This window comes from Pelophylax lessonae, assembly GCF_965119305.1.
Source record: "Pelophylax lessonae genome assembly, chromosome: 3".
Taxonomy (NCBI): Eukaryota; Metazoa; Chordata; class Amphibia; order Anura; family Ranidae; genus Pelophylax; species Pelophylax lessonae.
In genome coordinates this window covers 30,973,306-30,995,274 of record NC_138770.1, presented here as the reverse complement: position 1 = coordinate 30,995,274, position 21,969 = coordinate 30,973,306, and the positions used below count along the sequence as shown (strand labels likewise).

At 46.2% G+C, this 21,969-nt stretch overlaps 3 protein-coding genes across 3 annotated transcripts in view; 2 read left to right on the top strand and 1 right to left on the bottom strand.

Moving 5' to 3' along the window:
- LOC309550736 (uncharacterized protein) overlaps positions 1-21,969 on the top strand; it is an 851,482-nt gene that overhangs the window by 140,324 nt on the left and 689,189 nt on the right. The gene's annotated exons all lie outside the window — the stretch shown is intronic.
- The window catches only part of LOC309550774 (uncharacterized protein), a 461,615-nt gene that overhangs the window by 279,390 nt on the left and 160,256 nt on the right, over positions 1-21,969 (top strand). The gene's annotated exons all lie outside the window — the stretch shown is intronic.
- LOC309550684 (uncharacterized protein) overlaps positions 3,743-21,969 on the bottom strand; it is a 1,024,308-nt gene continuing 1,006,081 nt past the window's right edge. Inside the window, exon 11 of the mRNA XM_082251019.1 lies at positions 3,743-4,567. Within this exon, the coding sequence (XP_082107145.1) occupies positions 3,961-4,567 (607 nt within the window). The 3' untranslated portion in view covers positions 3,743-3,960. The remainder of the gene's footprint in view (positions 4,568-21,969) is intronic.

Here is a 21,969-nt window from a genome sequence, read left to right as displayed (position 1 = left end):
TCTGCACGTTTGCTTTAACCCTTATCTCATATGGTAAGAGGCGAATCTAGCTATATAAGGTGGTGGTTCAACACGCAAACCTTACACTTTTGCCTTTCTTTATTGGCTATTCAATTAATGTTGTCCGGTAAGAGGCGACTTCAGCTATAACACGTTTATTAATTTTGGTGTTTACCTTTATCACTCTTGGTAAGGGGTACCCATCATATTTTTATAATTTATTTTTGCATGTTTTTTATTCACTGTTATCAGTGATTATTTTTATTGGTGGAGGTTTATTCATTCACACAATTGAATTCATTTTTCACGAACACTGTGGTGTCCAATTTAGTTTGTAAGGTTTTACGCTATTGCGCTTTTACCTTTACTTCCATGATCCTATGACTATTGAGCTAACCGTTCACGTGGACCTGGATCTACTATCAAGGTGACAAGTTTATCCAAAGAAACTGCCTTTACCTTACCTCAATCTGGTAAGCATATACCCTTTGGGGTTCCTGGTCCCGGATTACATCTTTACTTTATGCTTGGACTGTATGGACTTTATATCTCCATTGATCATATTATAGCGCGACTTATTTTTACAATATTCTACAGGGTGTGGTCACACTAGAAGTTGCTGCTGTTCATTGTATTTTTCCTTTAGCGCGGTTAATACTTTTACATTATCATTTATGTACAGCATTGCAGTGCCGAATCACAAAATAGGGCCTGGTCTTTGAGCAGCCAAATCCTCCGGGGCTTAAGTGGTTAAGCCACTCCCATTGTTGGACTCAATCTGGTCGTGCCCATTGCACTCCTCGGCATGCAGAACTTGGTTTTCATCGGTATCCCAGAGGGATCCCAGAGGGATACCACTGCCACTCAATCCACCCCCCATCACCACCGCTGCCACTCATCCCACCCCCCATCACCACAGCTGCCACTCAATCCACCCCCCCATCACCACCACTGCCACTCATCCCACCCCCCATCACCACCGCTGCCACTCAATCCACCCCACATCACCACCGCTGCCACTCAATCCACCCCCCATCACCATCGCTGCCACTCATCCCACCCCCCTATCACCACCACTGCCACTCAATCCACCCCCCATCACCACCACTGCCACTCATCCCACCCTCATCACCACCGCTGCCACTCATCCCACCCCACATCACCACCGCTGCCACTCATCTCACCACCGCTGCCACTCATCCCACCCCCCATCACCACCGCTGCCACTCAATCCACCCCACATCACCACTGCTGCCACTCAATCCACCCCCCATCACCACCGCTGCCACTCATCCCACCCCCCCATCACCACCGCTGCCACTCAATCCACCCCCACTGCCACTCATCCCACCCCCCATCACCACAGCTGCCACTCAATCCACCCCCCATCACCACCACTGCCACTCAATCCACCCCCATCACCACAGCTGCCACTCAATCCACCCCCCATCACCACCGCTGCCACTCAATCCACCCCCTATCACCACCGCTGCCACTCAATCCACCCCCCATCACCATCGCTGCCACTCAATCCACCCCCCATCACCACCGCTGCCACTCATCCCACCCCCCATCACCATCGCTGCCACTCAATCCACCCCCCATCACCACCGCTACCACTCATCCCACCCCCCATCACCACCGCTGCCACTCATCCCGCGCCCCATCACCACCGCTGCCACTCATCCCACCCCCCATCACCACCGCTGCCACTCATCCCACCCCCACATCACCACAGCTGCCACTCATCCCACCCCCCCCATCACCACCGCTGCCACTCATCCCACCCCCCATCACCACCGCTGCCACTCATCCCACCCCACATCACCACTGCTGCCACTCATCCCACCCCCACATCACCACTGCTGCCACTCATCCCACCCCCACATCACCACCGCTGCCACTCATCCCACCCCACATCACCACCGCTGCCACTCATCTCACCACCACTGCCACTCATCCCACCCCCACTTCACCACCGCTGCTACTCATCCCACCCCCATATCACCACCACTGCTACTCATCCCACCCCCACATTACCATCGCTGCCACTTATCCCACCCCCACATCACCACTGCTGCCACTCATCCCACCCCCCATCACCACCACTGCCACTCATCCCACCCCCCATCACCACGGCTGCCACAATATGCAGTTCATTTTAATATCGCCTGCTTATTTATTTATTTTATCGTGTGTGGGGGGCCTCCTACATGATTTTCGCCTAAGGCCTCAAAAAGTCTAGAGCCGCCTCTGCCCAAGCTTGTCATAATTGCACCGACTCACACAATTTTTTCTTTTTTCAAATTCTTTATTTTATAAAGGGAAAAAGCATCCAACAGAGTAAAACCACACAGAATCAATGCAATAACGCACATAAAATAAAAGTACAGTAATCCAAAGTATCATGGAAGGATAAAGCGAGATATAGAAAATGCATTATTTTATATTCAATACATTTTTTATTATAATTTTACTTTTAACAAGATTGCAGTCATAGAATCAGGAAATAGTAATGGAAGAAATCCAATTGGTCAGGAAAATGACGTGTCTGGAATGTGGAGGCGGAGTAGGTAATAATTTGTGTACAATACAATACACAACGTGTTACATTATTATAACAAAGTATTGTAGAAAAGATCACACCATAGAAAATGGGGGAAAGGAGAAAATAAACCCGGATATGAAGGTGACATTTGTGTACGAGGAACACCTTAACAATTACCACCATTTTATTCTCCAGGGCCTCTGCTTTCAGAAAATATATGTTTGGGGTTTTTATCAAATCTTCATGCCCAAAATCTGCATTTTACCATGTGTGCAAAAATAATGCAAACACGGGTCTGGCAGTGAAAGGGTTAATGTGAGCTAGATGGGATCACTCTGCTGTGGTCACATTAGAGCTCCCCCTAGCTGCAGCCTGGTAATAACATTGCTAGGAGGTCTACTCATTTATCTGCTACATACTTCCCATCTTTATATAAACGTCTCCTGACATGTAGGGGTCTATTCATGAATAACCTTGCATAGCAATTCATCCAGTAAAAACGCATGTACATTCCTTCTGTGTGAATGGGGGGGGTAAACACAACAAATGTTATTCGGCTTTCTGCTGTGCTGGTGCAAATGTTTGACATTGATTTAAAATTGGAAATGTTGCATTCAGCCACTAGATGGCATTCATTTCTATTATACTTAGTGCCATCTATTGGACACATGTGGTATCTTCTGTTATAAATCAATGATGGGTTTAATATTGTTGGTTTAATTAATTTATGTTCTCCGATTTCTCCTGTACTCATGTAACCACAAAGGAAATGAAAGGGACTATTTATACAGAAAAAATCTAGAAGACTGTGACATGCATTTGCCCACCAAATATGACAAAGTTTTGCCATATTCAAGGTAATAGAGTGATTTCCTATGATCGTCAGCTCCATCTAATGGCCATAATATGGCATTTTCCCTGAAATACCTCAATCAGAAAGAATAGTGCAATACTGCACTATGGACACTAGATGGATTAAAGGATCATAGAAAGGAATGTATGAAGTAAACCAATTTCTCCAGACTGGATGAAAGCTTCTCACATTTGTCCACAAATCATTTTAAAAACAGACAAAAAGTGTTTGTGAAATCTTCCACCACAAAATGTACTCAGCCAATGAAAGGTGATGAGATGACTCATTTTTATTTTTCTCCTGCTATCAATGGCCAACACGGGACAACCCTTCATCCATGTCTTTGGTGATCTCTGATCTCCTTATGAAGTGTTTCTTACATGATGAAGATCAGCCATGGAGTATATCTGAGGTGTATATCAGGGTGTGCTTCTTCCCCACATGTCCAGCAACATTCATATAGAAGACATTTCCCGCACTCAAGACACTAATACACCTTGAGGGTTGTGTGGGATCCCTGACGTACAGGAAGACAGGTCTTCATTGAGTAACAGTTCCCTCACTCAGGACAGGAATACAGCTTTTCCCCCGTGTGACATCCCTGATGTCTGTAAAGATTGGACTTCCGTGAAAAACATTTCCCGCACTCAGGACAGGAATACGGCTTCTCCCCCGTGTGAGATCTCTGATGTGTGACAAGTGCTGATTTTATTACAAAACATTTCCCGCACTCAGGACAAGAATACGGCTTCTCTCCCATGTGAGATCTCTGATGGGTGACAAGATGTGACTTCATTACAAAACCTTTCCCACACTCAGGACAGGAATACGGCTTTTCCCCAGTGTGCGATCTCTGATGTGTGACAAGATGTGATTTTATTACAAAACATTTTCCACACTCAGGGCAGGAATATGGCTTCTCCCCTGTATGAGATCTCTGATGTGTGACCAGACGTGATTTTATTACAAAACATTTCCCGCATTCAGAACAAGAATATGGCTTCTCCCCGGTGTGAAACAAGTGATGTATTTGAAGATTGGCCTTTTGTGAAAAACATTTCCCACACTCAGGACAGGAATACGGCTTCTCACCAGTGTGAGTCCTTTTATGCACAATAAGATTAGGTTTAGAATGGAAACACTTCCCACACTCAGTACAGGAAAACCTCTTATCTGTTGGAAGGACGACACCGTCCCTCACAGTCTGAGGTTCCTCAGGATAAGAGGAATACGATGGTCTGGCACCGTCCCTCACAGTCTGAGGTTCCTCAGGATAAGAGGAATACGATGGTTCGGCACTGTCCCTCACAGTCTGAGGTTCCTCAGGATAAGAGGAATACGATGGTCCGGCACTGTCCCTCACAGTCTGAGGTTCCTCAGGATAAGAGGGATACGATGGTCCGGCACCGTCCCTCACAGTCTGAGGTTCCTCAGGATAAGAGGAATACGATGATCCGGCACCGTCCCTCACAATCTATAGGTTCCTCAGGATAAGAGGAATACCATGGTCCGGCACCGTCCCTCACAATCTGAGGTTCCTCAGGATAAGAGGAATACCATGGTCCGGCACCATCCCTCACAGTCTGAGGTTCCTCAGGATAGGAGGAATACGATGGTCCATCTACACTGTGTGGTGGCGGATGGACATTTGAGGGAGCCGGGTTTTCTCCTGGACTATACTGTGTGATGTCCTCATCTTCTACTTTACAGTCTGGAGACAAAGTGAGACAATCCTCTGAGGTTTTCCTCATCTCCCGTCCATGTACTAAAATAGAAATAAAAAGATTATTACTAGACATGAGCAGATTGGTTCCCCTAAATCAGGACTCCGCCCACATTAGACAGCTTTGTCTCTGAGGATCTTACAATTCCCCCCCTCAAGGTAACTAGTAAATGGCTCCTCTGATCTCCTACCAGTTCATTTCTTTATTCATGGACCTTAGTCAGAGAGTGAGGAAACAATGAGAACTGTCTTTGTGACAGTGATGGGGGGATTATAAGATGAGTGTCCCCTCCCCCTTTATCACTCATTGCCATCGTCCCAACAAAAGAAGTCCTGCACTTCCTTATTTAGTCCATGATTTAGTCATGAATAACAGTGGGCTGAGCCCCACCAGAGGTCAGAGAGTGAGGAATGGGAGGAGAACAACCAAGATAAAGGTTGCTGCCCCTCCTCCTCCAGAATCTCTCCCTGATGCTAGGCACATTCTCTCGATCAAGCGGGTTCCTGTCCTTCACCTAACCACACGTAACATGTGCACCAACTGCAGTGAGCCATTGTTTCTTAGAAGCATTGCCTTCTCTAAAGATGTCTGTGTTGGTCATCTGGGTGGTAGCGTCCAATCGGACAGCAGATCACCCAATGACATGTAAAGAGAACTAAGAGGAATGTGCATTTCTCCTGTCCTCTAGTCTCCTGGCAGGGTGGTTGCATCAGCACCACCTATGTAGGGAGGTCAACCTACATGTGCCTACAGAAGCTGTTCTTGGCATTAACTTACAATAATTATAAAACACTGAAATTCAGCAAGATAAACAGATGATTACCAAAAAAATGCAATAATTATAGGCAGTACATTATACAACATAATCTGAATTCCTGGCCAGCAACTGCTACCGGTTAGACCTAATAGGGCAGTGACCCTTGCTGGGACCTTCCAGCTCCTCTTTGGGATTATCCTTTACTGGAGCTTGATTAGGAGCTTTAGGTGCTTGGGGGTTATCATAGGTAGGCATAACACCCTTGCTTAAGCTATCATTTGTGTTCTCATAGTCTTCCAGTCCTCTGTAGAGTGATATTACATAATAGAATCAGCAGAATTTTTGTCTCCCGGATCTGGGGGGAGTTGGTGGGAATCACTTTAAGGACTGGAAAATACCACTTGACTGGAACCTGGACTGGACGGGAAGATCTACAGTGTTAGAATCCCACAAGGACCTGATGGGATAGTCTCTGCCCAACACACAGGGACTCAATAGATTCTGATGAAGGTGCTACCTATAGACTTCAGGGCCCTCAGACACCACATCCTATACAGTGCCTTGAAAAAGTATTCACACCCCTTAAATTTTCCACATTTTGTCATATTACAACCAAAAACGTAAACTTATTTTATGTAATAGACCAACACAAGGTGGCACATAATTGTGAAGTGGAAGGAAAGTGATAAATGGAATTCTTTTCACAAATAAATCTGTGAAAAGTGGGGAGCGTGGCCTGAAGCTGTATGTGAGTGGACGTGTGTGAGCCGTGCTCTCCCGGCTTTCCTCCGTACATACATTCCTGTTTCTGACATATCATGACACTGAACCCCGTTACTTGCTGCTGCTGCTCTGGGACATCTGCGGATCATGTCGCCTCCCCGTAAGACCTCTGAGGCGGCGGCAAAGTTGGACAAATTCAGCCAACAGGAGGGAAGCCTGCAGGCCTAAGATGGTGACTCCCTATCCTCTTCTCCTGCCTCGGCCGCACTGCCGCTGGATGAAAGAGCGATCCTGGAAGCTATTACTGACTGCAAGGCTTCCCTTACCTTTAAGTTGGAGAAGGTGAGGATGGACATCTCCCTCCTCCGGCAGGATCTGCAGAAGCTTCGAGGCTTGGTGTCAGAGGCCGAGGAAAGCATAGGCCGCATGGAGGACGATCTCCCCCCACTTAGAAATGTAGTGGACCAGGCCTCCCGCAATATTACTTACCTGCTGCACAAACAGGACGATCTGAAAAATCACACTTGGCGTAAAAATCTCCGGTTCATTGGCCTGCTGGAGGGTACCATCCCAGCCACATTCTTGGAGGACCTCCTGGTTAAGACCTACGGTCAGGAGTTCATCGCTAAATTTCTGAAGTTCAGGGACCATGACGCAGTTCTCAGGCTGGCCCGGGAGAAAGGCAATATACATCTGGAAAATCATAACTTCTTGGCCTTCCCTGCAGAAGTCCAGAAGCTGCGTAGCCGCTTTATGGAGGTTAAGTGGCGCCTGAGGATCCGCAACTTCAAGTATTCTATGTTGTACCCGGCCAGATTGCGGGTGGTTGGCGACGATAGAGTTCACTTTTTTGAGGACCCGGATTCTTCTACTGCCTGGTTAGACCAACTTCCGTGAGTACTTTTGTTGCTGGTTCTGGCTCTTTTGCTTTTCTGTTGATGTGCCTTTGCTTTTCTGTTAATGTGCCTTAGGACACCCGGACCCTGCACTCCCCTGGACTGATCTCTATCGTGCCTCCTGTGACTGTGCACCTCTCCTGCCATTGTGGGGCTCTGAGACCCCCATTGTTGCACTTTTTTTCAGCCTGTTGAGGGGGTGAGTGGGGGGGGGATTTTTCATTTTTTCTTCCACTTTTTTAATTTTTTTTTTTCTTTTATATGTACTTTTCATTTGTTTGTTGGTCTCCTGTTCCTATGCAGCTCCCGGGCCTGGGAGCTAGCGGCAGCTACCATTTCTGCATACTGCACTTACCTGTCTTATAGCCAGGGGCACCTCGGCTCACACTGGAACATACATCTTTTTTCACTGTGTGCTCACCTACTGTTGTGTCCTGCATCTGGGACCCCTCTTCGGAGAACTTTCGCCCCATTTTTTCTTCTGTTTTGTTGCCACCAAGGATGGAGACTGCTGCATTCCACTTTCAGTGGGTCCTTGCCTCTTGCTCCAATGTGGTTACCTGTTTTGGGATGCATGCCCACACCGGTTGGGGGCTGTGTTGGGCTGGGTGGGGGGTTATTATGTATGAGTTTTGTGCTACCCACTTTCTTATGATTGTTCTGATTGTTTTATTGCTCTCCACAGCTGCTATGTGTTTTTTTTTTGTATATTTTTGTTATGCTGCAGGCAGGGGTGCTATCTGCTCTGGGGCCTCTTGATTCTTTGCTTCTATACCTTATACTCCATTTTCTCCCATGGCACGGTTAAAATTGCTCACCTGGAATGTGCCTCCCCCATTTCATGCCACGCTCCTCAGCGAGGGTTTGACGTTTATGTCCAGGATGGCCGAGACGGCTGGGACCCCCCTTGACCCCTGCCTACCCTGACCATGATACCCGCTTTTGTAGACTGCTTCATAGTTTTCATTTACTGGACTCCTGGCGTCATCTACACCCTACAACCCGGGCCTACTGCTGTTATTCGGCAACCCACTCGACCATGCTTAGAATAGACTCCATATGGATCTCCCAGGTCCTAACCTCTAAGCTTATTGGTGACCGTTTTGGTCCTCACTTACTGTCTGACCATGCCCCTTATTGGATTGAATTATCTCCATTTACGGACCCCCCGACCTGCCATTGGCGTCTGAATCCTTTCTGGCTCACGGCTGTCCCTGACCTTGACTCGTTAGCTGGGGAATGGGATTTCTATTTTCAATCTAACGCTGACTCTGCCGCCCCATCGGCGGTGTAGGAGACATTTAAAGGCCATGCCCGTTTGCTTTTGTCCTTGCGTATCTCCCGATTTAAAAGGGCGGCGCGGTCTGACCTTCTTCGGGCAGAACAACAGTTGACCGACCTGGAGCGCCAATATGCGCATTCCCCATCCCGAGACCTATTGTCCCGACTTAAACTTCACACGCGCCTTCGGCACCCTCTCCCGTGAGAAAACCGACCGTAAGCTGTTTTTCAGTCGACAACGCACATTTGAATATGGGGAGAAGCCCGGTAAGCTGTTGGCTTTCCTCGCTCATATGGATACTAGGCCCCCCGGTGGTCATAACTCTCCATCCGTCGCTGTTGGAGGACTCTGCTGATCCGGCAGCCGTGACGGAGGTGTTTGCTGCCTACTTTGGTGAGGTTTATACTTCTAAGGTACGCTATGCTCTTTCTGACCTGGCTCTGTTGTTGGATTCGGTTGAGTTCCACACATTGTCCTCCTCGCAGGTTGCCATGCTGGAAGCTCCCATATCGGTTGATGACGTGGTCATGGCTATTTCGCATTTTGCGAAGGCCAAGGCCCCTGGCACTGATGGCCCACAGTGGAGTTTTACTCCCATTTTTCTGCTGTTTTGGCCCCCCAGTTGCTTGCTGTGTATGAAGCTGCGTTCGCTGACTGTGTCCTACTGGACTCTATGCGCGAGGCGCTTATTGTCTTGATCCCCAAGCCAGGGAAGGATCCGTCCTTCCCGGACTCCTATCGGCCTATTTCCCTTCTGCAAGGCGACGTAAAATATTGGCCAAGGTCTTGGCCTTGCGCCTCAACAAGGTAATTTTGTATCTTATCCACCCCGACCAGACCGGTTTCATGCCCGCTAAAAATATGGCGTTTAATACCCATCGTCTTTTCATGAACTTACAGGCAACGCATGACTGTATAGGCTCCAGAGTAGTGGTAAAGCTTGACGCTGCTAGGGCATTTGATTCTGTTGAGTGGCAATATCTTTGGCAGTGTCTCCGCAGATTCGGATTCGGCCCCAACTTTGTCAAAGGGCTTACCATTTTATACCATCCGCCTCGGGCTAGGGTACTGGCTAACGGCTGGACGTCTCGGCTGTTCTCCCTCTCTCGGGGGGACACGGCAGGGCTGTCCCATATCCCCTCTCCTGTACGCCCTTGCGGTGGAGCCCCTTGCCATAGCCATATGTTCGGACCTTGACATTCGTGGACTGCGCTGTGGGGACTTTGAGGAAAAGATAGGCCTCTATGCCAATGACATGCTCTTGTATCTAGCCGACCCCAGGCTGTTCCTACAAAAAGCCCTGTTGACCATTAAGCAATTTGGTGCCTTTTCTGGACTCACAGTCAACTGGGACAAATCCCAGATTCTCCCCGTGGACGTGTTCCCTCCATCTGCGGATCAGGCTGCCCTTCCACTGACCCGAGTGGCGTCTTTCAAGCATCTGGGGGTTATTGTTTACCGTTCCTTACCTGACTATATACCCCTGAACGTTAAACCACTGTTTGACCTGGTGAAGACCAAGACTCAGACCTGGGCACGCCTACCACTGGGTGTCATGGGGAGGGTAGGTCTGATCAAGATGATTCTCCTACCCAAAATTCTCTATATCCTGTGGCATTCACCCACCTATATGCAACATACAAGTACTTTGTAATTTTGGATAGATTGTTGAAAACGTTTATGTGTGGAACCAGCAGACACAAGCTAGCATGGAAACATACCCATAAACCCACAAAGCTGGGCGGTATAGCCGTCTCAGACTTTGCGGCCTATTACCTTGCAGCCCAGCTCTCTCATCTTTTTCATATTGATAAACAGGATTGCCATACGTATCTCATGCTGGTTTGTGGTCGCAATGGTGCACGGTTCCCTCACCCTTTCTGTAATATACTTAGAGGGGTGGGCGGCTCTCTGCCGACTGCCGATCGCGGTGGTCTCCTATTCCAGCACAGACGGGTCTGGGACCTGGCAGTCTCCAGGACGGGAGACACCGGGTTTCACTCTATGACTCCTCTGTGGTTTAATAGATTATTGCCGGAGTTCTTGCATCTCCCTGATCCGCGTGCTTGGTTGTCTAGAGGGATATATTTTCTTTCACACCTGCTTTCGGAGGGCACAATTAAATCATTTGCCACCCTCCGAGGGGAGTTTCAGCTCCTGGCCTCTATGCACTTTCGCTATCTGCAGATTCGACATGCCATTCGGGCGCAATTTGCCAACAACCCTCCAGCCTTACCCTTGGTTGACCTTTTGGATGTGCTTAGGGGTCGGGAACATCAAAAACTTACCTCACTGTTATACGAAATGTTGCTCTCTAAACCTATGACTGCCCTAGCCTATGGCATTCGGGCGTCGTGGGCGGAGGAGGTCAGGGAACTGGATGATGATGATTGGTGTGATGCCCTGGAGGCCAGTACTTTGGTGTCTCCGAAACTCTCTGATAGACTCACACAGATCTATATCACTCATACGTAGATCATACCTCACTCCAGTGTGGATGGCTAGGCTTAATCCCTCCCATTCTCCTATCTGCCCCAAATGCCTCTTGTCTCCAGGTACGTTCGGGCATCTCATATGGCACTGTCCATGCATGCAGGGTTTTTGGTCGCAAATAATCCAGTTCCTACATGACCGCATGGGTTCTCCGGTATCCCTGGACCCCAAGCTATGTCTCCTAGGGATATTCCCTGAGGAGGACATTGACAAATATACGCAACGCTTTCTCCGTGAAACCCGGTTTACTGCCAGGAAATTGATAGCCTGTACCTGGATACAACCTTCCCCACCCAACCTGGCTGGCTGACATTAATGGTACTCTCCCCTACAAGAAAGTGATGTTTATTAACAGGGGTGGTTTGAAACGTTTTCATAAGATATGGGATAGATGGCTTGAGGCCTCCTCCACGTGTACTCCTTAACGTGTGTTACTCCTACTGATCCGGTCCACTCCGCTCCTTTTTCCCCTTTATGGATTGTCCCACGCCTGCTTTGGATGCTATACTTCATCTGTAGTTAGCTGCTGTGTATATATCGGCCATGTTTATGTGTTCCCCGTTTTTTTTATGTAAGCTGTGGCCTGTAAGGCAGTTTTTTGTGATATTTGTACTTTTGTTGTCTATGTACTATTTTTGTACTGCACAAAACTTATTAAACGTTTGCTTTAAAAAAAAAAAAAAATCTGTGAAAAGTGTGGTGTGCATTTGTATTCACCCCCTTTACTCTGATATCTCTAACTAAAATCTAGTTGAACCAATTACCTTCAAAAGTCACCAAATTAATAAATAGAGTCCACCTGTGTGTAATTTAACCTCAGTATAAATACATCTGTTCTGTGAAGCCCTCATAGGTTCATTAGAGAACCTTAGTAAACAAACAGCATCATGAAAGCCAAGGAACACACCAGCCAGGTTAGGTTATATTAAAAAAAACAAGCTTTGAACATCTCATGGAACGCTGTTCAATCCATCATTAGAAAATGGAAAGAGTATGGTACAACTGCAACCTTTCCAAGACATGGCCGTCCACCTAAACTGACCGGCCGGGCAAGGAGAGCATTCATCAGAGAAGCAGCCAAGAGGTCCATGGGAACTCTGGAGGAGCTGCAGAGATCCACAGCTCAGGTGGGAGAATCTGTCCAAGGGAGTATGAAGAGCATAGCAATCCCTTGTAGCAGATTCCCCGAATAAGAGACAAGACTCTAGATTGAGGGTGAAGTAGAACTCTTTATGGAACAGTCACACATAATTTATATACAGCATGGACCTCCCCCTCCTAATCATACCACCACACACAGGCCAGGGGCCGCCCGATTACATTACCATATGCAGATGGAATTGTATACAGAAACAGAATAACCCTGAACTATTGGATTGTATGGAGAGTAGTGGGCTGGGTATATGCAGAGGCACCGTCCCCGGTCAAAAATTGAAAAGTAAATTGGGTCCAGGTGTGCAAGTGAGATGTGGGAAAAAAGGGAAATGGGAGTGTTGAGGGGAAAGTGATCAAGCACACCTGGGCAAAAGGGGATTTAATTGTGCCACATACTCGCTAGAGAGAAAATCTTAAAAAATAACAATGTTTTATTTATACACAAACATTTGTTTTATACATACAAATCTTAAAAACAGGGATAGTCAATATGGTGATACATGTATACAAACACATATCCTGATACAGAGGTATACACTAAGGTTCGCTGGCAGACCTAAGGTTCGCTGGCTTGATCACTTTCCCCTCAACACTCCATTTTGCCTTTTTCCCACATCTCACTTGCACACCTGGACCCAATTTACTTTTCAATTAACCTTACATAGTTACATAGTTACATAGTTAGTGAGGTTGAAAAAAGACATCAGTCCATCCAGTTCAACCTATGATGTGTGTGTGTTTGCTTTTAACCGTACATTGTGTACCCCTGTATGTTGTGGTCTCCAAGGTGCCCATCTAATAGTTTTTTGAAACTATCAATGCTCCCCGCTGATACCACTGCTTGTGGAAGAGAATTCCACATCCTTACCGCTCTTACAGTGAAGAACCCCTTACACATTTTAAGGTTAAACCGCCTTTCCTCAAGTTTTAGTGAGTGGCCACGTGTCTTATTGTATCTCCTCTCTCTGAATAGTTTGTTCCTTATACTAGGGTCGCCAGTACAGTATTTGTACATTGATATCATATCCCCCCCTCAATCGTCTCTTCTCCAGAGAGAATAAGTTCAGTGCTTGTAGTCTTTCCTCATAGCTGATGTCCTCCATTCCCCTAATTATTTTTGTTGCCCTTCTCTGGACTCTCTCCAGTTCCAGCACATCCTTCCTGAGGACCGGTGCCCAGAACTGGACAGCATACTCCAGATGTGGCCGGACCAGAGTCTTGTAGAGTGGGAAAATAATCTCTTTATTTCTGGAGTGAATCCCCTTTTTTATACATCCCAGTATTCTGTTGGCTTTGCTTGCAGCGGCTTGGCATTGCATGCCACTGCCAAGCCTGTTGTCTACCAGTACCCCCAAGTCCTTTTCCATCCTAGACTCACCCAGAGGTTCCCCCCCTAGTGAGTAGCTTGCTTTCTGGTTTCTGGCCCCCAAGTGCATTACTTTACATTTTTCAACATTAAACCTCATCTGCCATGTAGTTGCCCACCCCGTTATTTTGTTCAGGTCCGCTTGTAAGGTTTCCACATCCTGCATAGGAGATATTGGCATGCTTAGTTTAGTATCATCCGCAAATACTGAGATTGTACTAGATATCCCCTCCTCTAGATCATTTATGAATAAGTTAAACAGGATTGGTCCCAGGACAGAACCCTGGGGGACCCCACTTTCCACACCCGCCCAATTCGAGTACTCCCCATTAATCACCACCCTCTGGACTCTCCCCTGGAGCCAGTTCTCTATCCAGGTACTCACCTTATGGTCCATACCTACCTTCCTAGTTTGTACAGTAAGCGTTTGTGGGGAACGGTGTCAAAGGCCTTTGCAAAGTCCAGATACACCACATCCACAGGCTTACCTTTATCTAGGTGGCAGCTCACTTCATCGTAGAAGGTTAATAGATTGGTTTGGCAAGAACGATTTTTCATGAATCCATGCTGATTACTACTAATAATACCGTTTTCATTACTAAACTCTTGTATGTGGTCCCTTTACATCCCCTCCAAAATCTTGCAGACTACTGATGTTAGGCTGACCGGCCTATAGTTACCTGGGATATATCTCGGCCCCTTTTTAAATATTGGTACCACGTTGGCTTTTTTCCAATCAGCTGGCACCATACCCGTCTGTAAACTATCCTTAAAGATCAAGAATAATGGTCTGGCAATCACCTGGCTGAGCTCTTTCAGAACCCTCGGGTGCAAGCCATCCGGTCCCGGTGATTTATTTATGTTAAGTTTCTCTAGTTTAGTTTTAAGTCTATCTTCTGTTAGCCATGGCGGTATTTCCTGAGGTGTGTTGTTTAGTTCGGCCTTACAAGCTAGGTTTGTGTAGCCCCCCGATTCTTTTGTGAAGACTGAAGAGAAGAAATTATTTAACACTTCCGCCTTTTCTCTGTCCTCAGTGGCCATATTTCCTTTGTCATCTTTTATGGGGCCAATGTGTTCTGGCCTCGCTTTCTTACTGTTTATATACTTAAAAAACTTATTGGGGTTCTTTTTACTCTCCTCCGCTATATGTCTCTCGTGTTCTATTTTAGCCACCCTGATTTCATCTTTACATTTCTTATTACACTCTTTGTAATGCTTAAATGCTGCCAATGACCCCTCAGTCTTGTATTTTTTGAAGGCCTTTTCTTTAGCACTAATATACATTTTTTATGTTGGAGTTTAGCCACCCAGGGTTTAATTTTGCTCTTTTAAATTTATTTCCCTTTGGAATGCACTGGTCAATCCATTTGTTAAGTATGCTCTTGAAGCACTCCCATTTTTCCTCTGTGTTCTTTGTTCCCAGGGTTCTATCCCAATTGATATTTTCTAGCAGTGAGCGCAGTTTTGGGAAATTGGCTCTTTTGAAATTCAGTGTCCTTATATTGCCCTTGTGCTTCCTATTACTGTAATTAATACTGAAACTTATTGACCTATGGTCACTGTTTCCTAAGTTCTCCTGTATTTCTATATCCGTGAGCAGGTCTGCATTGTTAGTAATCAGTAGGTCAAGTACCGCCTTGTTTCTTGTCGGTGCATTCACCATCTGACCCATGAAATTGTCCTGCAAAACATTTAGGAACTGCCGAGCCTTGGCTGAGTGCGCTGTTCCTTCTGCCCAGTCTATATCAGGATAATTAAAGTCCCCCATTATAATGACATTTCCCATCCTTGCTGCCAATCCTATCTGTAAAATGAGGTCCACCTCCCTCTGGTGGGGGGGCCTATAGCATACGCCCAATATTACCTTCCCCACTGTGCCTTCCCTTTGAAGCTCTACCCATAGGGATTCTGCCTCTTCCTTAGCTCCATTATTAATATCATCCCTCATATTTACCTGTATACTGTTCTTAATATACAAACATACCCCTTCCCCTTTTTTACCTTCTCTATCTCTGCGATAAAGGGAATACCCCTGAATGGTCGCCATCCAGTCATGAGAGCTGTCAAACCAAGTCTCAGTTATCCCCACAAAATCTAAGTCCTCCTCAAACATCAGCAGCTCCAGCTCTTCCATCTTGTTGGCCAGGCTTCTGGCATTGGTATACAAACCTCGTAATTTTGACCGGTTACAAATATCCTCATTTGATGTTTTTAGGCTGCTCTTGTGGTTTTTCCCCATACCCACCCTGGGTATAGGAGCTCCGAACACCCTACCGCTAATGCCCCCATTTCTGCCCTCTGAATCTTGCTTTCCACTGGCTAATTCTACATCTGTACCCTCCCCCCCATTCCCTAGTTTAAAAGCCCCTCTAACTTTGTGGCCATCCTCTCACCCAGTACGGCTGCACCCACCCCATTTAGGTGCAAAGCCTGAACTAATTATCTGGCCATCTGGACAGAACAACTTGAGGTCATTAAAATTTAACAATGGGACAGGCAGATTTCACACAATACACATTCAATAGGGAAAGCCTGTCTGACATTGAAGGACATGGAATACACATCTAGGTGTCACAGACTCCATGGCAACAGGCCACAGGCCCACAGTGCAAAGTGGGATCAAATCTCCACATTTCTTGAGAGCCACCGTTGACAAATATCACTCTCCCATCTGAAGCCATCCAAACCATTCTCTCAGCGTCCCCCAAGTATCTGTCCCTCACTCCCAGTGACGGTGAACACTGTCACAACACCTATGGTGAAAAGTAACATTTTGCTGCCAGCTGAATCCCAGAATCTCTATAATTCCAGTCAAGATACATAAATTGTGTCTGCAGCACAGAGAAGGAAGATTATCTGAGAGAAATACAGGAATACAGGACGGGGAACACAGCTCAGGAAAGTGACCAGGGTATTACAGGCTGATATCACCCAGTCCCCCCCCTACTCTGGACCAATCAGTGAGCAGTATGGGTGGAGGAATGTATTTAGTGTTAATGACCCACCTGTGCTGATCTCTGTAGGAGTGTCCTCCTCTATAAATGTCCCCGTTATTCCATCCTCCTCCATAGACTGCTGATCATCCCTCACATACTTCTCTTCTTCTGTTTTAACTTTAATTTTTAGATCTATCAGATCTTCACCCTAAACCAAGAAAATATCAACTGTAAAATATAAGCTGACATAAAATATCCACACATTGCTCCCACACGTCCATGTTCTAGATACTTTGTCCCACCAACCTTATAACAGTGAGGGATGGTGGGATCTTCCTGTGTGGAATCCCGGGAATACAGAGGACGGGGACATCTCTCTGGTGGGTTCCTGGTATTAGGTGGCTCCATCATATCCTTGTGTCCTTCTGAAAACTCCTCCATCACTCCATACTCCTCATCCTCCTCTTTATACTCTTCTTTAACATCAATATTATCATCCCCGAGGTTTCCTCTCTGAATATATAATAAAACATTTATTGTAACAAACATGCTGTATATAAATAAGAACTACCAATAATTGTCACTTGTCTACCTGATGATGGTGAGGGATGGTGTGACCTTCCTGTGTGGAATCCCGGGAATACAGAGGACGGGGACATCTCTCTGGTGGGTTTCTGTAGCTGGATGACTCCACCATGGTGTCCTGGTACAGATCTTTGTGTTCCCTTAGAAACTCTGACTCCTTCATCACCCTATCCTCATCATCCTCCTCTTTTATCTCTTCTTTAACCTCAACTTTAGAATCTCTCAGGTTTCCACTCTGAATATATAATAAAAATGACATCAATGGTAACAATGCAGATAATGTACAGATCCTAATGATACTATCAGTGATTGTTCCTCATCTACCTGATGATGGTGGGGGATGGTGTGACCTTCCTGTGTGGAATCCCGGGAATACAGAGGACGGGGACATCTCTCTGGTGGGTTCCCATTACTGGATCCATCTGTAGGAAACACACACACTGACTGAATACATTGTTTCTATGTGTTTATCAGATGATGGGGGATCTAGGTGGATCCTCCGTACTGCTCTCTCCTTTACAATAAAGTCTCCTCTTACCCGGTGATGTGAGGGGCGGCTGATTCTCCATCATGACATCCTTGTAGAGATCCTTGTGTCCTTCTAAATACTTCCACTCCTCCATGGAGAAATAGACAGTGACATCCTGACACCTTATAGGAACCTGACACACACAATGATACAGTCACCATCCAGACACATCCCTTGTCTGTTACTGGATAATGTCCCAGAATTCCCAGCACCGCTCACCTCTCCTCCATGATCTCTCAGGTGACTTCTAGAATCTTCTTTGTATTTCTCTATTCTATCAGGGAGGGAGGTGGAGGCAATGTGATGGTCATATGATCTCCAGACTTCACAGGAGGAAAACTCTAGATCTGAACACAAATAGTAAAATTAAATCATATTGCCAGAATCCTCCTCATCTCTCAGGTCAGGTCTCTATTTATTAAAGCCCCACCTCAGACTGAGGTATAATTTACCCACACAGGACCCCCACACTACGCAGAGTAAAAGCTTGTTGCAGACATTCTGACATCATAACATACAACGCAGGACCAACAGACCCACTTTTGAAAGTGAGAATTCCAAGGGTCCGCCCACATCCTAAGAGCATGAGAAAAAAAAGCCAGATGGAGAGACATTGGGGGGAAGAGCTGTGAGGTCAGTGTGATGTCATAGGACATATAGACTTTGAATGCAGGAACATTTGGTTGGGGAGATTTGAGGGGCCCTCTATATGAGGCCCCCATACAAACCAAATCATTGTTTCTGGGTGCGTCCTACCTCTCCTACACTGAAGAGTGAACTTTGACCTTTACCATACCGAAATCTGTCAGGAAAGTGTGAAAGTAATCTCTCATGTGATCAGGTGACGTGCGGAGGAACGGAGTGTAAATAGCAGACAATTTTCTCCAGAGCTCCTAATGGTGGGGATGGATTTTGCTGCATGTTTTTCATCCCCCCCCCCCCCCCCGGGTCACTGCAGGTGTGGAGAAAAGCTGTGTAAGTGGATATGGAGGAGAGATGAGGGGGAGATCCAGGAATCAGGATAAAGGTCAGGACAAGCAACAGACGAGCGCATCCAAGAGATGAAGCCGGGGTCACTACACAGAAAATCAATCCAAGGAAACAACAGGCAGGACGAGGAATAGCAAGAAGGAGCTCAGCGACAAATGAGAATATTGCTCAGCCAATAGGAGATTATCTCAGCATGACTTACATAATGAAGGAGATGAGGGGGAGGGGAGGTGACCATAGATACATGGAAATTCAGCTGGTTCAGCAGGGATCGATCACATTTCCATCCATGTGTGGTCACTGCCGGATAAAAGTCACTCATTCAGCAGCTGCAGCCAATAGCTTCATCACTGATCTGTGTATTCTGAGAGCGGAGGAGCGCCCCCCATTGTCAGAATACAATAGTGCAGCGGGGAGAATTCCCCCATCCCCCTCCAATGTGTGGATGGGGGAATCGCTTCAGTTTTTTTTCACTCATCCCGCTGGCTGAACGATAAAACTGAACCATGTATGGCCAGCTTTAGAAGCAAGATATATTATTCATCAACTGATCCCCCTGAAGGGGTTAATCTACATATTACCTCCTCTGCCTCCAATTCCTGCATTGTCTTCTCTTTCCGTCCTACCAAATGGAATATCCTGTCAGAATCTGACATCACTTCCTGTCTGTATTCCATAGAGACTTCCTGTCTGGGTAGAAGTTAGATCACCACCTTGTGGAGCTCAGAGGAACTGCAGCCCTGAGAACCGTCTGGTAGTGTGAACACAGCCTTGTGCTGTGTGTGTATGTACTGTATATCCTTCCCCTTTCTCTCTGTAGTATGGTAAGCAACGGGTTAAGTTGCTGTCTGCAAAATGTTACAATTATGTATATGTCTGGGAGCTGGGTGTGGCTGAAGTTAGTTGCATGCTGATGGCAGTAAATAAAGAAGCAACCTGTACAGCTTGTCTGTGTTAATACACTACATTTTGGCGACGAGGATGGCTAGCTTTCTGGATTTACCGGCTATCGGACCGTTTGATGTGTCTGGAGACCACACTAGTCTCTCACAGCGCTGGGACAAGTGGAAGAAGGGATTTCAGCTCTTTGTTATAGCCACAGGAGTGACTGCACCTGCTCAGAAGAGAGCCATGCTGCTGCATCTAGCTGGACCTCAAGTTCAGGACATTTTTGAAACCCTGGGAGCAACAGGGGAAGATTCAGACTATGAGACAGCCATGAATAGACTGAGTGAGTACTTTGAGCCAAAGAAAAATATTCCCTATGAAAGATATAAGTTTAGACAGGCTGTGCAAGAACTGGGAGAAACCACAGACAGTTATGTGACTAGGCTGAAATATCTGGCAAAGTCTTGTGATTTTGGGACTGTAACTGAGGAGATAATCAGAGATCAGGTCATAGAGAAATGCACATCTGTGCACCTCAGGAGGAGATTATTGAGAGAACCTAGTCTCACACTTACTAGTCTGCAGGAGATTGCAAAAGCCATTGAACTGTCTGAGCTCCAGGCTCTGCATATTGAAACCAAGAACACTGCATCTGTCAATACAGTCTCCAAACCTACCTATAATAATAGGAATATCTGGAGTAGGAAAGAGAGTTTTCCAAAGAGGACTTTACATATCACCTGCAATAAATGTGGCAGGGCGGGACACACAAGTCAGGACTGCACTGTGGTACAGAATAAAATGTGCTATGCTTGTGGAAAGACAGGTCATTTTGCAGCTGTGTGTAGAAGTACAACCAGAGATAACAAAACCAAAGGCCAATCTGCACAAGTAAATGTTATAGCTGAGGATAAAGAGAGTGCTCCTGACTGTGAATTTATATTCTCCCTGTGTTCTCTGCAAGCTGGGACATTAACCATTAAGATTGGAAATACAGATGTGTCAGTGTTGATTGACTCTGGAGCTACATGCAATGTTATGGACTTGGCTTCTTGGCACAGTCTTAATGGCAGAGAAAATCACCTTAAATTGTGTAACACCACTAAACAGATTTATACTTATGGCTCCAGTACACCACTGCAACTTAAAGGCAAATTTTATACCTCTGTTCAAACACATGAGACTGGTCCTCCATTGCAGACCAAATTCTATGTTGTAGATGGCACAGGGTCGCCTCTGCTTGGTCGTCAAACCGCAATGGCACTAGGGGTGTTACAGATTGGCCGTGATGTAGGCAGCGCAAGAGTGAATATGGTGTCTCCTGCTATTTCTGCATTGAAAGAGGAATTTAAAGATTGCTTCTCTGGGTTTGGAAAATTAAAGGATTTTCAGTTGGAACTTCACATTGATCCACATGTAAAGCCTATTGCACAGCCAGTACGCAGACTTCCTTATAGCCTGAGATCACCTGTTGAGCACAAACTGGAAGAGCTGCTAGACCTTGACATTATTGAACCTGTGGAAGGGCCCACTCCGTGGGTATCGCCGTTAGTTGTTGTACCAAAGGGCACAGATATTCGGATTTGTGTGGACATGAGATGTGCTAACCAAGCTGTGCAGAGAGAGAGACATCCAATTCCCACTATTGAAGATGTTCTGCATGCAATGAATGGGGCAAGTGTCTTCAGTAAACTGGATTTGAAATGGGGTTATCATCAGATTGAATTGACCCCAGCATCTAGAGTCATCACTACATTTGCAAGCCATAAAGGTCTTTTTAGATACAAGAGGTTGATGTTTGGCGTATCGTCCGCACCGGAGGCCTATCAACATGTGATTCAGCAAGTGCTACATGGTTGTGAAGGCACGCATAACATTTCTGATGATATAATTGTGTGGGGAACAAACACACAGGAGCACGACGAACGTCTCCGTGCAGTGCTAAATCACTTGAAGGAGAAAGGGTTAACATTAAATGAGAAGAAATGCACATTTCAAATGAATAAAATGACTTTTATGGGCCATGTGCTGTCTGACAGGGGCATTGGTCCGGAGGACTGTAAAATTAAAGCTGTGTCTGATGCCAGAAATCCTGAAAACCCTGCAGAAGTACGCAGTTTTCTTGGGCTAGTGAATTACTGTGCCAAGTTTATTCCAGATATGGCGACTGTCAGTGAACCTTTGAGAGTGTTGACTCGCAAAGCAGTCCCGTGGAAGTGGGGCTTTTTGGAACAAGGTGCATTT